Source organism: Agelaius phoeniceus, chromosome 5, assembly GCF_051311805.1.
Source record: "Agelaius phoeniceus isolate bAgePho1 chromosome 5, bAgePho1.hap1, whole genome shotgun sequence".
Lineage (NCBI taxonomy): Eukaryota > Metazoa > Chordata > Aves > Passeriformes > Icteridae > Agelaius > Agelaius phoeniceus.
Window position 1 is genome coordinate 72,000,602 of NC_135269.1, and position 12,050 is coordinate 72,012,651.

General features: G+C 48.3%; 1 protein-coding gene across 1 annotated transcript in view; it reads left to right on the plus strand.

Moving 5' to 3' along the window:
* The window catches only part of EXOC4 (exocyst complex component 4), a 365,227-nt gene that overhangs the window by 327,512 nt on the left and 25,665 nt on the right, over positions 1 to 12,050 (plus strand). The window contains exons 15-17 of the mRNA XM_054632077.2: positions 2,250 to 2,391; positions 6,544 to 6,722; positions 8,481 to 8,640. Of these exons, the coding sequence (XP_054488052.1) occupies positions 2,250 to 2,391; positions 6,544 to 6,722; positions 8,481 to 8,640 (481 nt within the window). The remainder of the gene's footprint in view (positions 1 to 2,249; positions 2,392 to 6,543; positions 6,723 to 8,480; positions 8,641 to 12,050) is intronic.

Sequence of the window (12,050 nt, forward strand, 5' to 3'; positions counted from 1 at the left end):
CTGGGCTGTTTTTCCAGAATTCCAGATTGTTTTTTTCCCCTTTTCCAACATTTCAGCAGAGATCCCTCCCTTTTTCAGAGTGTGGCGGGTCCACAGTCACAGGAAGGCTCAGTTTTTGCCCAAAGAACTGCCCAGCTCCAAATGGCATTTCCTACTCAAAGCCCTTTAATAATTCAAGCTCTGATTATTTTTTTTGCTGCTCCAGCTCATTTGTTGGCCTGGTGCTGCCAAGGATGATGGAGTAAAACTATCTGGAGTGAGACTTAAAAGAATGGGATTTTCTCTTCTGGATGTCCAGAGAAGAAAGGAAAATTGATGGGCTCTGAAAGGCTTCCTTTGAGCTCCAAAAGCACAAAAAAAAAGGAGAAATTCAGATTCACCCCCCCCAAAAAACCCCACCTGAGCCTCCTCCCTGCCAGGGGGGGCCCTGAAGGATTTCAGTGCTTCAAACAGGGAGCAGATTGTGCCCATCTCCCTCCTCCCCTTATCTCCACTGACAAATATAATTACAGCTTCACTTAAAGTGCTGCAAGTGAATTGTGGAGAGGAGAAAAATGGTGTGTGCATCTGCCTGCAGCAGCAAGGAGCTGACTCCTGCTTTTCTCTGATGGCTCCATCCATCTCCAGCACTTCCAGAGCTGCCTCTGCTAAGAGAGAGATGATTCCTGCCCCAAGTGCATCTCCAGGAGGATAAAAACTTCTCAAAATGTAGGATTTTAGGGGCTTTAAAAAATGGTGTTTTTTCATGCATGGTACAGGTGGGGTTTTCTGCTTTGTCCTGTCACCAGGTAATTTTCTAATTATCTAATTATCCCTAGACCTGACCCTGAGCTGAAGTTCTGCCACCCTCCAGGGTCACTTGGAGGACAAAAAGTTCTCCCCAGGTGCCTCCTGAGAGTCCTGGGATAATCTGGAATTAGAGGATGTGTAAATAAGCCACTCAGCCCCTCGCTGATAATGTAATTTTCTTGGTGGGACAGAGCTCAGTGAGCAGGAGGCTCATGGAAGGGGAATCCTCATCATTCCCACCCACCCAGGCTGGGATTGTCACCCTCATTGTTCCCTCTTTATTCCCCTTCCACACCCCAGGCCAGTTCATCATTTCCAGCAGGATTTGCCAGGCTGGTGTTCCTTGGTTCAAAAAATTCCTTCATGAATTTTGCTGTGACCTCAGGAGCTGCTGAGAGAGGTTAATTGATGGAGTTAATTGATGGAATGAGGGGACCTCAAGGATCACCTCATTCCAACCATGGCAGGGACACCTTCCACCATCCCAGGGTGCTCCAAGCCCCATCCAGCCTGGCCTGGGACACTTCCAGGGATCCAGGGGCAGCCACAGCTTCTCTGGGCATCAAAGATCATCTACCTCCATATTCTGTGATTTCCACACTTAGTTGTACAGTTCCTGTTCACCTCTGCTTTAATTTGTTTTGCACCAAAAAAAAAAATGAAATTGGGGTTTTTATCCCCCCCCACTTGGCTTTTTCTTCTCTTTTCAGGCTGGATCTGAGGGTGTGTTTTATTTTAGGCTGATTGGTTTTGGTGTTTAATCCAAAGTTCATCTCCCAGAGAGGGGCTGTGGCTGTACAAAAGTCACATTTCCTTAATTCAGCATCACTCCAAATGGAATTTGATGGTCAGCAGCTCCTTGGGAATGCACAGATCCCTCCTGTGTTGGATCTGGGGAGGGCCTGGAGCCACTGAGGGAGCTGGCAAAGGGGCTCAGAAAATGGAGAAAATGATCCCATGATTCAACAAAGAGATGGAGAACTCCATGAGGAAAAAAATAATGTAAAGAAGGAAATATAAAACATCAGTGAATAAGGTTAGGCTGGAAATTCAATCCCAAACTTCACCTTCCCTGTTACAGAAGCGTTTTGAGGGATTCAGCAAGGGTAGAAATTATTTATATGGCACAGGAATCTCTACTTGAGCACACAGGGATTGTAGGGATGGCACTTGGGGATCCAGGAGATGTCCTCACAGTCCCATTATTCAATCCAAGTGTTTCAGGGCAGCCTGATTTCAAACTGTGCTGATCACCCCAGGCAGGATTCTGTTGAATTTGCAGGCAACCCCAACAAGGGAAGAGACGAGAATGTTGACTCCATGTTTCAGAAGGCTGCATTTTGGATACAATAAACTGCATTTTGGATACAATAAACTGCATTTCGGAGAGCTGCCTGGAGTCTCACATCTCTCATTCAGGCTCTTACAAGATCTCAAATTGAACTCTTTTCTCTTGGCAGCCACATCCCCAGGCCAGGACAGCCACGCCAGCCTGGAGCACCTTCCTGCATCCGAGCAGATCCTGCAGAGCCTGAGTGAGCTGGCCAGGTCCTTCCAGGAGATGGCTGACCGCTGCCTGCTGGTGCTGCACTTGGAAGTCAGGTAAAACCTGGAATCTGGGCATGGAGGGGTGTGCTGGTGCTCACAGGGGTCCCAGGGTGAGGGAAGAGATGAGAATCTGACTCTGTTTCAGAAGGCTGATTTATTATTTTATTATATATATTATATTAAAAGAAAATTATACATTAAAACTACACTAAAAGAATAGAAGAAAGGATTTCATCAGAAAGCTAGCTAAGAATAGAAAGGAATGGAATGATAATAAAATCTTGTGACTGACCAGAGAGTCCGAGACAGCCAGATTGTGATTGGCCATTAATTAAAAACAACCAACATGGACCAATCCCAGATGCACCTGTTGCATTCCACAGCAGCAGATAACCACTGGTTACATTTTGTTCCTGAGGCCTCTCAGCTTCTCAGGAGGAAAAATCCAAAGGAAAGGATTTTCCATAAAACATGTCTGTGACAGAGGGGCCTCTTGGGAGGCTGCAGGTGGAGATCATGTCCAGAGGACACAAATAATAATAATCTTATCCATGACAGTATCAAAGGTGAGTCCAGCAATGCCAGATCACCGAATCGTGGGTGGCCAAACGTGGGATGGAGGCAGGGCACCAAAAGTGGAATTTCCTAGGGAGGTTTGTATCTTAATTCAAAGAGAATTTAGGAAGAAATTCCTTAATGTGGGTGTGGTGAGGTCCTACCAGAGCAGCTGGGGCTGCCCCTGGATCCCTGCAATGTCCAAGGCCAGGCTGGACAGGGCTGGGAGCACCCTGGGACTGTGGGAGTTGTCCCTGCCCATGGCAAGGGGAGCACTGGGTGATCTTGCAGGTCCCTCCAACCCAATACACTCTGTGATTCCATAATTATGGTTCAGAGAAAGGAAAAAAAAAGTGATTTTCAGGGAATTTGTCCTTCCAAAACAACACAATGGTGTTTTCACAGTCTAACAAGTTGGTTTCTTGGGACTGCAAATAGGAGCTTCTCCTCCTACTTTTTCAAACAGGAACAGGAACTGGGGAACCAGCCGGGCTTTTTTTAAGGGCCAGGTAATTCTATGAAGTCTCTGCCTTCACATGCAAAGATCAAAGGCAGCAAATCCCTTTCTTCAGGCTGCCAGCTGCCCACTCCAGGGCTGGGAAGATGTTTCTCCCTGGAGAACAGTTCAGGCCAGGTGCATTTTCATTGCTTCCCTTTGCTCTGAGGCAGCAGATAGAAGGGGGATGTCAGAGCTTTGACGGATCACCAGTTTGTCCTTCAGTGACACATCCCAGGCCACGCTGTGTCCCCGTGTGCTCTGCTGGATCAGCGTGGAGCTCTGGAACAAAAATCCACATTAATTCTTGTCAGCAGTCCTTCATCCTGCCATCCATCACCTGCTGGGCTTGGGAGGATTTGAGGAAAAGGTGGTGGAAGTATGGAAATGGAGCAGTTTTCCAGCTGGACCGAAGGAACCCGGACTCTTGGGATGGGTTTCTGGCCTCTGTGGCTTTTTGTCACACTTGGGTTAAGCAAAAACCCCTAAAATGGACTTGGGGGATAAATTCTGCTGTAATTTAGAGCAGAGCATTGCCCAGCTCCTCCAGTGCTTCCAACAGGAGCCGAGTTTGGAGCTGTGAATTCACCGAACCCCGTCACTGTGTCCAAAGGGTGGAAGGGACTGAGGAGAGGTGCTGACATCAGGGAAACCCCAGCGGGGCGGGAGCTCCCCTGCATCCCTCACTCTGCATTTCCAACCACCTGCAGTAACTCTGGTGCCTGCTCCTGGCAGGATTCTCTGATCCTGCACCCTTTCCCTGGATCTGTGCCGTGTCCAAGGCGCACAGCACAGTGGGAATCCATCCACTGTGGATAGGGAGACACTCAGAGCACATTTGGGAAGAGCCTGGCAATTTATCCCACCACTGGCTGCTGCAGGTGCAACCTGAGGAGACACCAAAACAGCCAGGAATTTGGGAATTGTCTCCTTGAACACCCCAGGAATTTTGGGAATTCCACTCAATTATCCCCTGATTTTCTCCTGCCTCAGAGCCCACGTTCACTCCAGATGCAGCTTGGTGTTGTCTTCTCCTCCTCCAGTGCCCCTGAGGTCACTGAGATCCTGCTCCTTGGATTTGGATGTGCTTCCTTAAAGGAGATTTTTGGCACTCCCAGATCATTCTCCAAGCCATGGAATCACATCCTGAAGTCCTGGCAAGGTCTGGGTTGGAAAGGACCTTAAGGATCATCCAGTGCCACGGGCAGGGACACCTTCCCCAATCCCAGGTTGCTCCAAGCCCTGTCCAGCCTGGGAATGCAAGCAGCTTTTGTTGGAATAACCATGAAATTTTTCATAACTTAATGTCTGTGACAGGACTTTCATATTTTAAAACAATATATAAAATTATATATAAGATGCTTTTACTCTGGGGATTACCCTAAACTGGACTTGCTCATGATGGGCACCTCAAGGGTGTTTTCCAGGGAATGTGGAAGCCAGGACATCTCTGGCACAGCTTTGGGCCATTCTGGTGTGAGCTTCCTGTCCCCGTGTGCTGACCCTGAGTTATGCCCCAAATTCCAGGGATTCTCCCTCAGGCTTTGATTTGTTCCCCTGGCAGGTGAATTCCAGAATCATGGAATCATTAAGGTTGGAAAAGACCTTTAAGATCATGAGGTCCAACCATTCCCAGCCCTGCCAAGGCCACCACTGACCCTGTCCCCAGGTGCCACCTCCACATGGCTTTAAATCCCTCCAGGAATGGGGACTCCACCCCGTGCCCTGGACACCCTGTGCAGGGCTGGATGACCCTTTCCATGAAGGAATTTTCCCTAAAATCCAACCTTAACCTCTCCTGGTGGAAGTAGAACCCAACCCTGTTCCTGCCGGGTGACTACAAAAGCAGAAGGAGCTCTGCTGTGGATTTTTCTGGGCACAGCAATTTCCTCTCTGGCTTTGAGAGAAACAACTTAATTATGGTTTTTTGCAGAGTCCTAAGCTGGGATTTAACTGCATGGAATTCCTCCTTCCATGGAGGGGGGCAAGTTGGGATTTAAGTGCCTGGAATTTCTCCTTCCATGGAGGGATGATGGTTGTTCATGTTGGAATTTAACTGCATGGAATTTCTCCTTCCATGGAGGGATGATGGTTGGGCATGTTGGGATTTAACTGTGTGGAATTTCTCCTTCCATGGAGGAGGCAAGTTGGGATTTAACTGCATGGAATTCCTCCTTCCATGGAGGGATAATGGTTGGGCATGTTGGGATTCAACTACATGGAATTTCTCTTTCCATGGAGCGGGGCAAGTTGGGATTTAACTGCATGGAATTTCTCTTTTCATGGAGGGATGGTGGTTGGGCATGTTGGGAATTAATTGTGTGGAATTTCTTCTTCCATGAAGGAGGCAAGTTGGGATTTAAGTGCATGGAATTTCTCCTTCCATGGAGGGATGATGGTTGGGCACATTGGGATTTAACTGCATGGAATTTTTCTTTCAATGGAGGGGGGCAAGTTGGGATTTACTGCATGGAATTTCTCCTTCCATGGAGATGGTTGGGCATGTTGGGATTCAACTACATGGAATTTCTCCTTCCATGGAGGGGGGCAAGTTGGGATTTAAGTGCATGGAATTTCTCCTTCCATGGAGGGGGGCAAGTTGGGATTTAAGTGCATGGAATTTCTCCTTCCATGGAGGGATGATGGTTGGGCACATTGGTGAGCAGGATGGAGTTGCAGTGGTGTGAAGTGCTTGGGAATAGGCACAATCATGGAATTCTAATGATCATTCCATGACCCCTGGCCTGCTGGTCCTGCCAGTTTTCCCTTTTATGAGGTTTTCATGGAAGGAGTTCTTGTTGGAGCACTGGTATTGTATGGGAAGTTGGGGAATCTTGGGAACAATTATCCTAACAGGAGCCGCAATCCTGCTTACCACCTCATACACCCTATGTATACTCATAATAACACAACAAGGCACTCTCCCATCCCATTCAGTGGGATGATGGAGGTCAGATCCATCACCAAGGATCTGTTGGATCCGTCCCTGAAGATGGAGCAACAACAAGAGGAGGATGCCTTTAACACAAACACCACCACCCATCTCATGAAGTTATTTTTTTACCAGCTTGAGGAAGGGGGAAAGCTGCTTTGCATCCCATAAAACCTTTAAAGCAGGGGTTGTTTCAATGTGATGTGTTCCTTGTGCCTCCCAGGGTTCACTGTTTCCACTACCTGATCCCCCTGGCCAAGCAAGGGAACTACGCCATCGTGGCCAACGTGGAGAGCATGGACTACGACCCGCTGGTGGTGCGGCTCAACAAGGACATCAGCGCCATCGAGGAGGCCATGAGCGCCAGCCTGCAGCAGCACAAGTTCCAGTACATCTTCGAAGGTCGGGCTCTTCCCAGTCCTTCCTCCATGAAGGGTTTTCTGTCCTCATCCCAAAGCTCCACGGGATTCCTTTCGGGGGTGAAGCAGAGGGAGGTGCTGCTGTCACCCCCAGAGCGTTGAGGGAGAGCCGGGAATGTTCCCATGGAGAGGAGAAGGCTCCAGGGAGAGCTTCCAGCACATTGCAGGGGCTCCAGGAGAGCTGCAGAGGGACTGGGGCCAAGGCCTGCAGGGACAGCACCCAGGGAATGGCTCCCAGTGCCAGAGGGCAGCCAGGGATGGGATCTTGGCAATGAGGAATTCCTGGCTGGGCTGGGATTGCCAGAGCAGCTGGGGCTGCCCCTGCATCCCTGCAGTGCCCCAGGCCAGGCTGGACACTGGGGCTGGAGCAGCCTGGGACACTGGGAGGTGGCCCTGCCATGGCATGGGTGGCACTGGATGGGATTTAAGGTCTCTTCCCAACCAAACCATCCTGGGATTCTGTGATTCCCTGTTTGTTCAAGAAGAGGGAAATGGCTCCACACAGAGCCACAGGGACCATTCACATCCTGTTGAAGTTTAAATTCATACTCATGGTCCTCCTTAATCACACCTCTTAATCCTGGGTCTGGGATTTACAGATTTCCCACACTGGCTCCCTGTACATGAAATAAATCCTTAATTTAGACTTTTAATTGGCCTCTGGGCTTGCCCAGACCTGGGTTGGGTTGGTTGCAGTGCAAATCAGGCTGGGTTTTTGCTCTTTGTAATGAGACACGAGTGGATCCATCATTTTGGGGGTGCCTGTGTCCCTCAGCCCCCAGCTGTGCCCTTCTGAGATCCTTCAGACACAGGAAACTGTTCAGGATTGATAAGAGAGGGGTTGTGCATCAGGGGCATGGGAATGCAGCTCATTCCTGCTCCTGGAAACTGAATTTACCAGGAAAAACAGGGAAACCACCAGCCTGGGGAACAGATTAAAATCCTGTGGTTCTACAGGAGCTGCAGTGACCCATTGCTGTGCAGAGGGACTGGAAGGGACATTGTGCAAAGCCTGGCTAAAAATCCTGGTTGTGACAACACAGCTCTAAGTTTTGGGGCATTTTTGTGTTTTTACTAAAGAGGTGCAAAGTCCTAAACTGCACCACAAAGATTATTGAGGGTTTCCAGTTAAAATCCAATTATCCCTTGATACACAGCTCTAAGTTTTGGGGCATTTCTGTGTTTTTACTGAAGTGGAAAGTCCTAAACTGCACCACGAAGATTACTGAGGGTTTCTGTGCTGGTGTTCACAGGGGTCTCAGGATGAGGGAAGAGATGAGGATCTGACTCCATGTTTCAGAAGGCTGATTTATTATTTTATTATATATATTATATTAAAACTATACTAAAAGAACAGAAGAAAGGATTTCATCAGAAGGCTGGCTAAGAATAGAACAGGAAAGAATCAATAACAAAGGCTTGTGGCTCGGACAGAGAGTCTGAGCCAGCTGGGCTGTGATTGGCCATTAATTAGAAACAACCCCATGAGCCAATCCCAGATGCACCTGTTGCATCCCACAGCAGCAGATAACCATTGCTTACATTTTGTTCCTGAGGCCCCTCAGCTTCTCAGGAGGAAAAATCCTCAGGAAAGGATTTTTCAGAAAACGTGCCTGTGACAGGTTTCCAGTAAAAACCCAATAATCCCTTGATCCAGCTCACAGGCACCACTTAACAATGCACATTTTGGGGGTTTTTTCACCATGACTTACTGGCACTAAATCTCTTCCCCCCCTTGCAGGCTTGGGCCACCTCATCTCCTGCATCCTCATCAACGGCGCGCACTACTTCAGGCGCATCAGCGAGTCGGGCATCAAGAAGATGTGCAGGAACATCTTCATCCTGCAGCAGAACCTGACCAACATCACCATGTCCCGGGAGGCCGACCTGGACTTTGCCAGGTGAGCACAGACCTCGCCCTCTGGCACTCACCTGGGGCCCACAGGAGCTGAGACAATGCAAACCACGTGTGCATTATCTACAATAATTTTCCTATACCTGTCAGCTGTGTTTGATGTCAGAAGCCAGGACATCCCTCTGGCTGTCCTGGAGGGCTCCAGGCCCTGCCCAGGGGGCTCAGAGACCCTGGCACAGAGCCCAAGACCCCTGTGCCTTTGATTATGACACATGGAGCAAATCACCAACCTTATATGAGGATCTGCAAGCCACGAAAGTTTAGGTAGAATGATAGTGAATTTATCACAGAGTGAAAATGTAGAATTTTAGGGGTTTTAGAATGGGGGTTCAGGAGGCAAGATGGAGGAATCTGGGCGGGTCCAAATATCCAAGTATCCAAAATACTCTTAGAAGGTATTTTATTTCTAACTTTCTACCAATAACTAATTATTTGTCTGTTGACACAACATCTGCATTGTGGCTCTTTCTAACCAATCACCCTGTGCCACCAACACTGCAGAAAATGGAGTGGATGAAGAACAAGAAGGAAATCAACAATGCCCCAAATCCTCCATCTTGTCTTTTGTCTACTTCCATACTAAAAACCCAAAACTCTGAGTTTTTCACCCTGTGATAAACTATACTATTACCTATTTCACACAATTGTAGATTCCAATTCATCCCAAAGTCCTGGAAGCTTTCTCCGTGGATGAAAAGGTTAAAAGCAGTGTTCTCCTGGGGGGTCAGGCAGAGAAACATTCCCTGTGCCCTGGGTTCCAGCATTCCAAAAGTCTCAGGTGGCCAGATGAGTGGCAAGTTCAACAGCTGGAGCTGCTGGTGGTGATTTTGGCTTTCCTTTGGTTGAACAACGCTCAGAGGGACGTGGAATCACAGAATCAGGGGTGTTGTTAAGGTCAGGGAAGCTCTCCAAGGTCATCAAGCCCAAATGTGGATCAGTTGAGGCTGGTGTGAGGGCCCACCAAGTGTCTGTGCTTGGTGCTCCCTTGGGGCAAGACCAAAACCCAGGCAGGGAAAAGCTTCCAAAGGTGGTGGGTGGAACCTGAACAGGATGAAATTAGGGCTTGGATTTATTCCCAGGTGAGAAATGTTTTGGTTTGTTGAAGGCTCAGGATCACCAGATCCAGGCTGGCTTGAAGGGACATCTCCCTTGAGTTCTGTTACCTTGAAATAGCAGGAACAGCAAAATAAACCCAAAATAAGCCCAAAACTGGGTGTGACAGACCCCCTGCAAACCTCTCCCACATTCTGGGGCTCAGCTGATCCTTCTGGGTCAGGAGGGGACAGCTGAGCCAGGAACAGCCAAAGGAAAAGTCTGGGACTCGGAAATGGAGGAATGGGGTGAAATGAGAGAGGTTTGTGTGGAACTTGGATCTGACCCACCACGAACTCTTGGTGCCATCACTTGGCCACTGCTGCTGGAGGCTGAACTCTGAGGGAGATTTGAGCTCCCTGGGTGAGGAGTGTGACTGAGTGCCTCATTTATTTGGGATCACATCTGGGGGGGAACCATCACTGAACTCATTTCTTCAGATCACCATGGGCACCAGGAAGCTGTGGCCTGCAGGAGGGGGAGGGAGGAAGATCCATTAGAAACTCTGCAAGGAATAAACCTCCCAAATTTCATCTTTTCTTTCTTAAATGACCATCCTGTGGGGAAGGAATTTTCCTGATATCCAACCCTAAACTCCTCTGGCATGACTCGAGGCCATTTCCTTGTGTCCTTGTCCCTTGTTCCTTGGGGGCAGAGCCTGACCCACCCTCCCACAGCAGCTTTGTGCTGAACTCTTCCCATCAAATCAATCCAGCAACATGTCTCTTATTGCTCTCACAGCTTCATCACTTCCCTCTTTTCTTCTTTCATACTCTGTTTGACTCTTTAGTTCTTCAGATGACTCCTGAATGTTTAAATGTTTATTACCCAGATCCTCCTTTGACATAAACAAGGCTCTGGTGCATCCCAGGCCTGCCCTGCTCCCCTGAATTCACAATCACCTGAGCAAGGCTCTCACGTCACCCCAGGGTAGCCAGGTTCTACTCAAACTATTAAATAAACATAACAGCTCCCCTCCAGAAAGCATAAAACAACATCAGGCTGGATAAAAGTGATTTGTACCTCTGTGATACGGCTCAGGCAGGAATCTGTAAATGCTCTGTGCTGTGGATAACTCTCAGTTTGGCCTTTTCCAAGATAAAGTGGTTTTTTTATGTACAGGAGCAGTGGCAGAGCTGCTGGAGAAATTCTCTCTTCCTCCTGCACCTCCTGGGATAAATTCCCTCCCTGCCTCCCTGCTCCAGGGATCTGGAGGGTCTGGGTGGGACAGGAGAGCCCCAGCCCTGCGTGGACATTTCTGTGTCCATCACATTGAGGGTTCAGCAGCAATTAGCCACAATTAACAATCAGTGCATCACCCTTAAATCTGAATGCCTTAAATCTGAATTCTGGAACAGATCCCTTTCCTCAAAGTGAACCTGTTTGAAATTTGTAGGAAAGACCAAGCCAGTTGAGAAAGGACCAAAAGTTGGGGTTTTTTTCCTGGGATAAATTCCCTCCCTGCTCCAGGGATCTGGAGGGTCAAGGGGGGCACAGGAGAGCCCCAGCCCTGCCTGGACATTTCTGTGTCCATCACACTGAGGGCTCAGCAGCAATTAGCCACAATTAACAATCAATACATCACTCTCCATGTCTCAAATCTGAATTCTCGAGCATGTCCCTCTTCTCAAAATGAACCTGTTTGAAATCAGTTTGTAGGAAAGACCAGGCCAGTTGAGAAAGGACCAAAAGTTGGGGGTTTTTCCTGGAATAAATTCCCTCCCTGCTCCAGGGATCTGGAGGGTTAAGGGGGGCACAGGAGAGCCCCAGCCCTGCCTGGATATTTCTGTGTCCATCACACTGAGGGTTCAGCAGCAATTAACCACAATTAACAATCAGTGCATCACTCTCCACATAGCCCCTCTCCATCTATTAAATCTGAATTCTGGAACACATCCCTTTCCTCAAAGTTTGAAATCAGTTTGTAGGAAAGACCAGGCCAGTTCAGAAAGGACCAAAAGTTGGGTTTTTTCCTGGGATAAATTCCCTCCCTGCTCCAGGGATCTGGAGGGTCAAGGGGGGCACAGGAGAGCCCCAGCCCTGCCTGGACATTTCTGTGTCCATCACACTGAGGGTTCAGCAGCAATTAGCCACAATTAACAATCAATACATCACTCTCCATGCCTCAAATCTGAATTCTTGAGCAGGTCCCTCTTCTCAAAATGAACCTGTTTGAAATCAGTCTGTAGGAAAGACCAGACCAGTTGAGAAAGGACCAAAATTTCTTTAAGGTTTTCCTGAATGTTGTGCTTTTGATTTTTTGCTTTTATTTTTCACTTCTGGCATTGTCTTCAAGACTTTCTA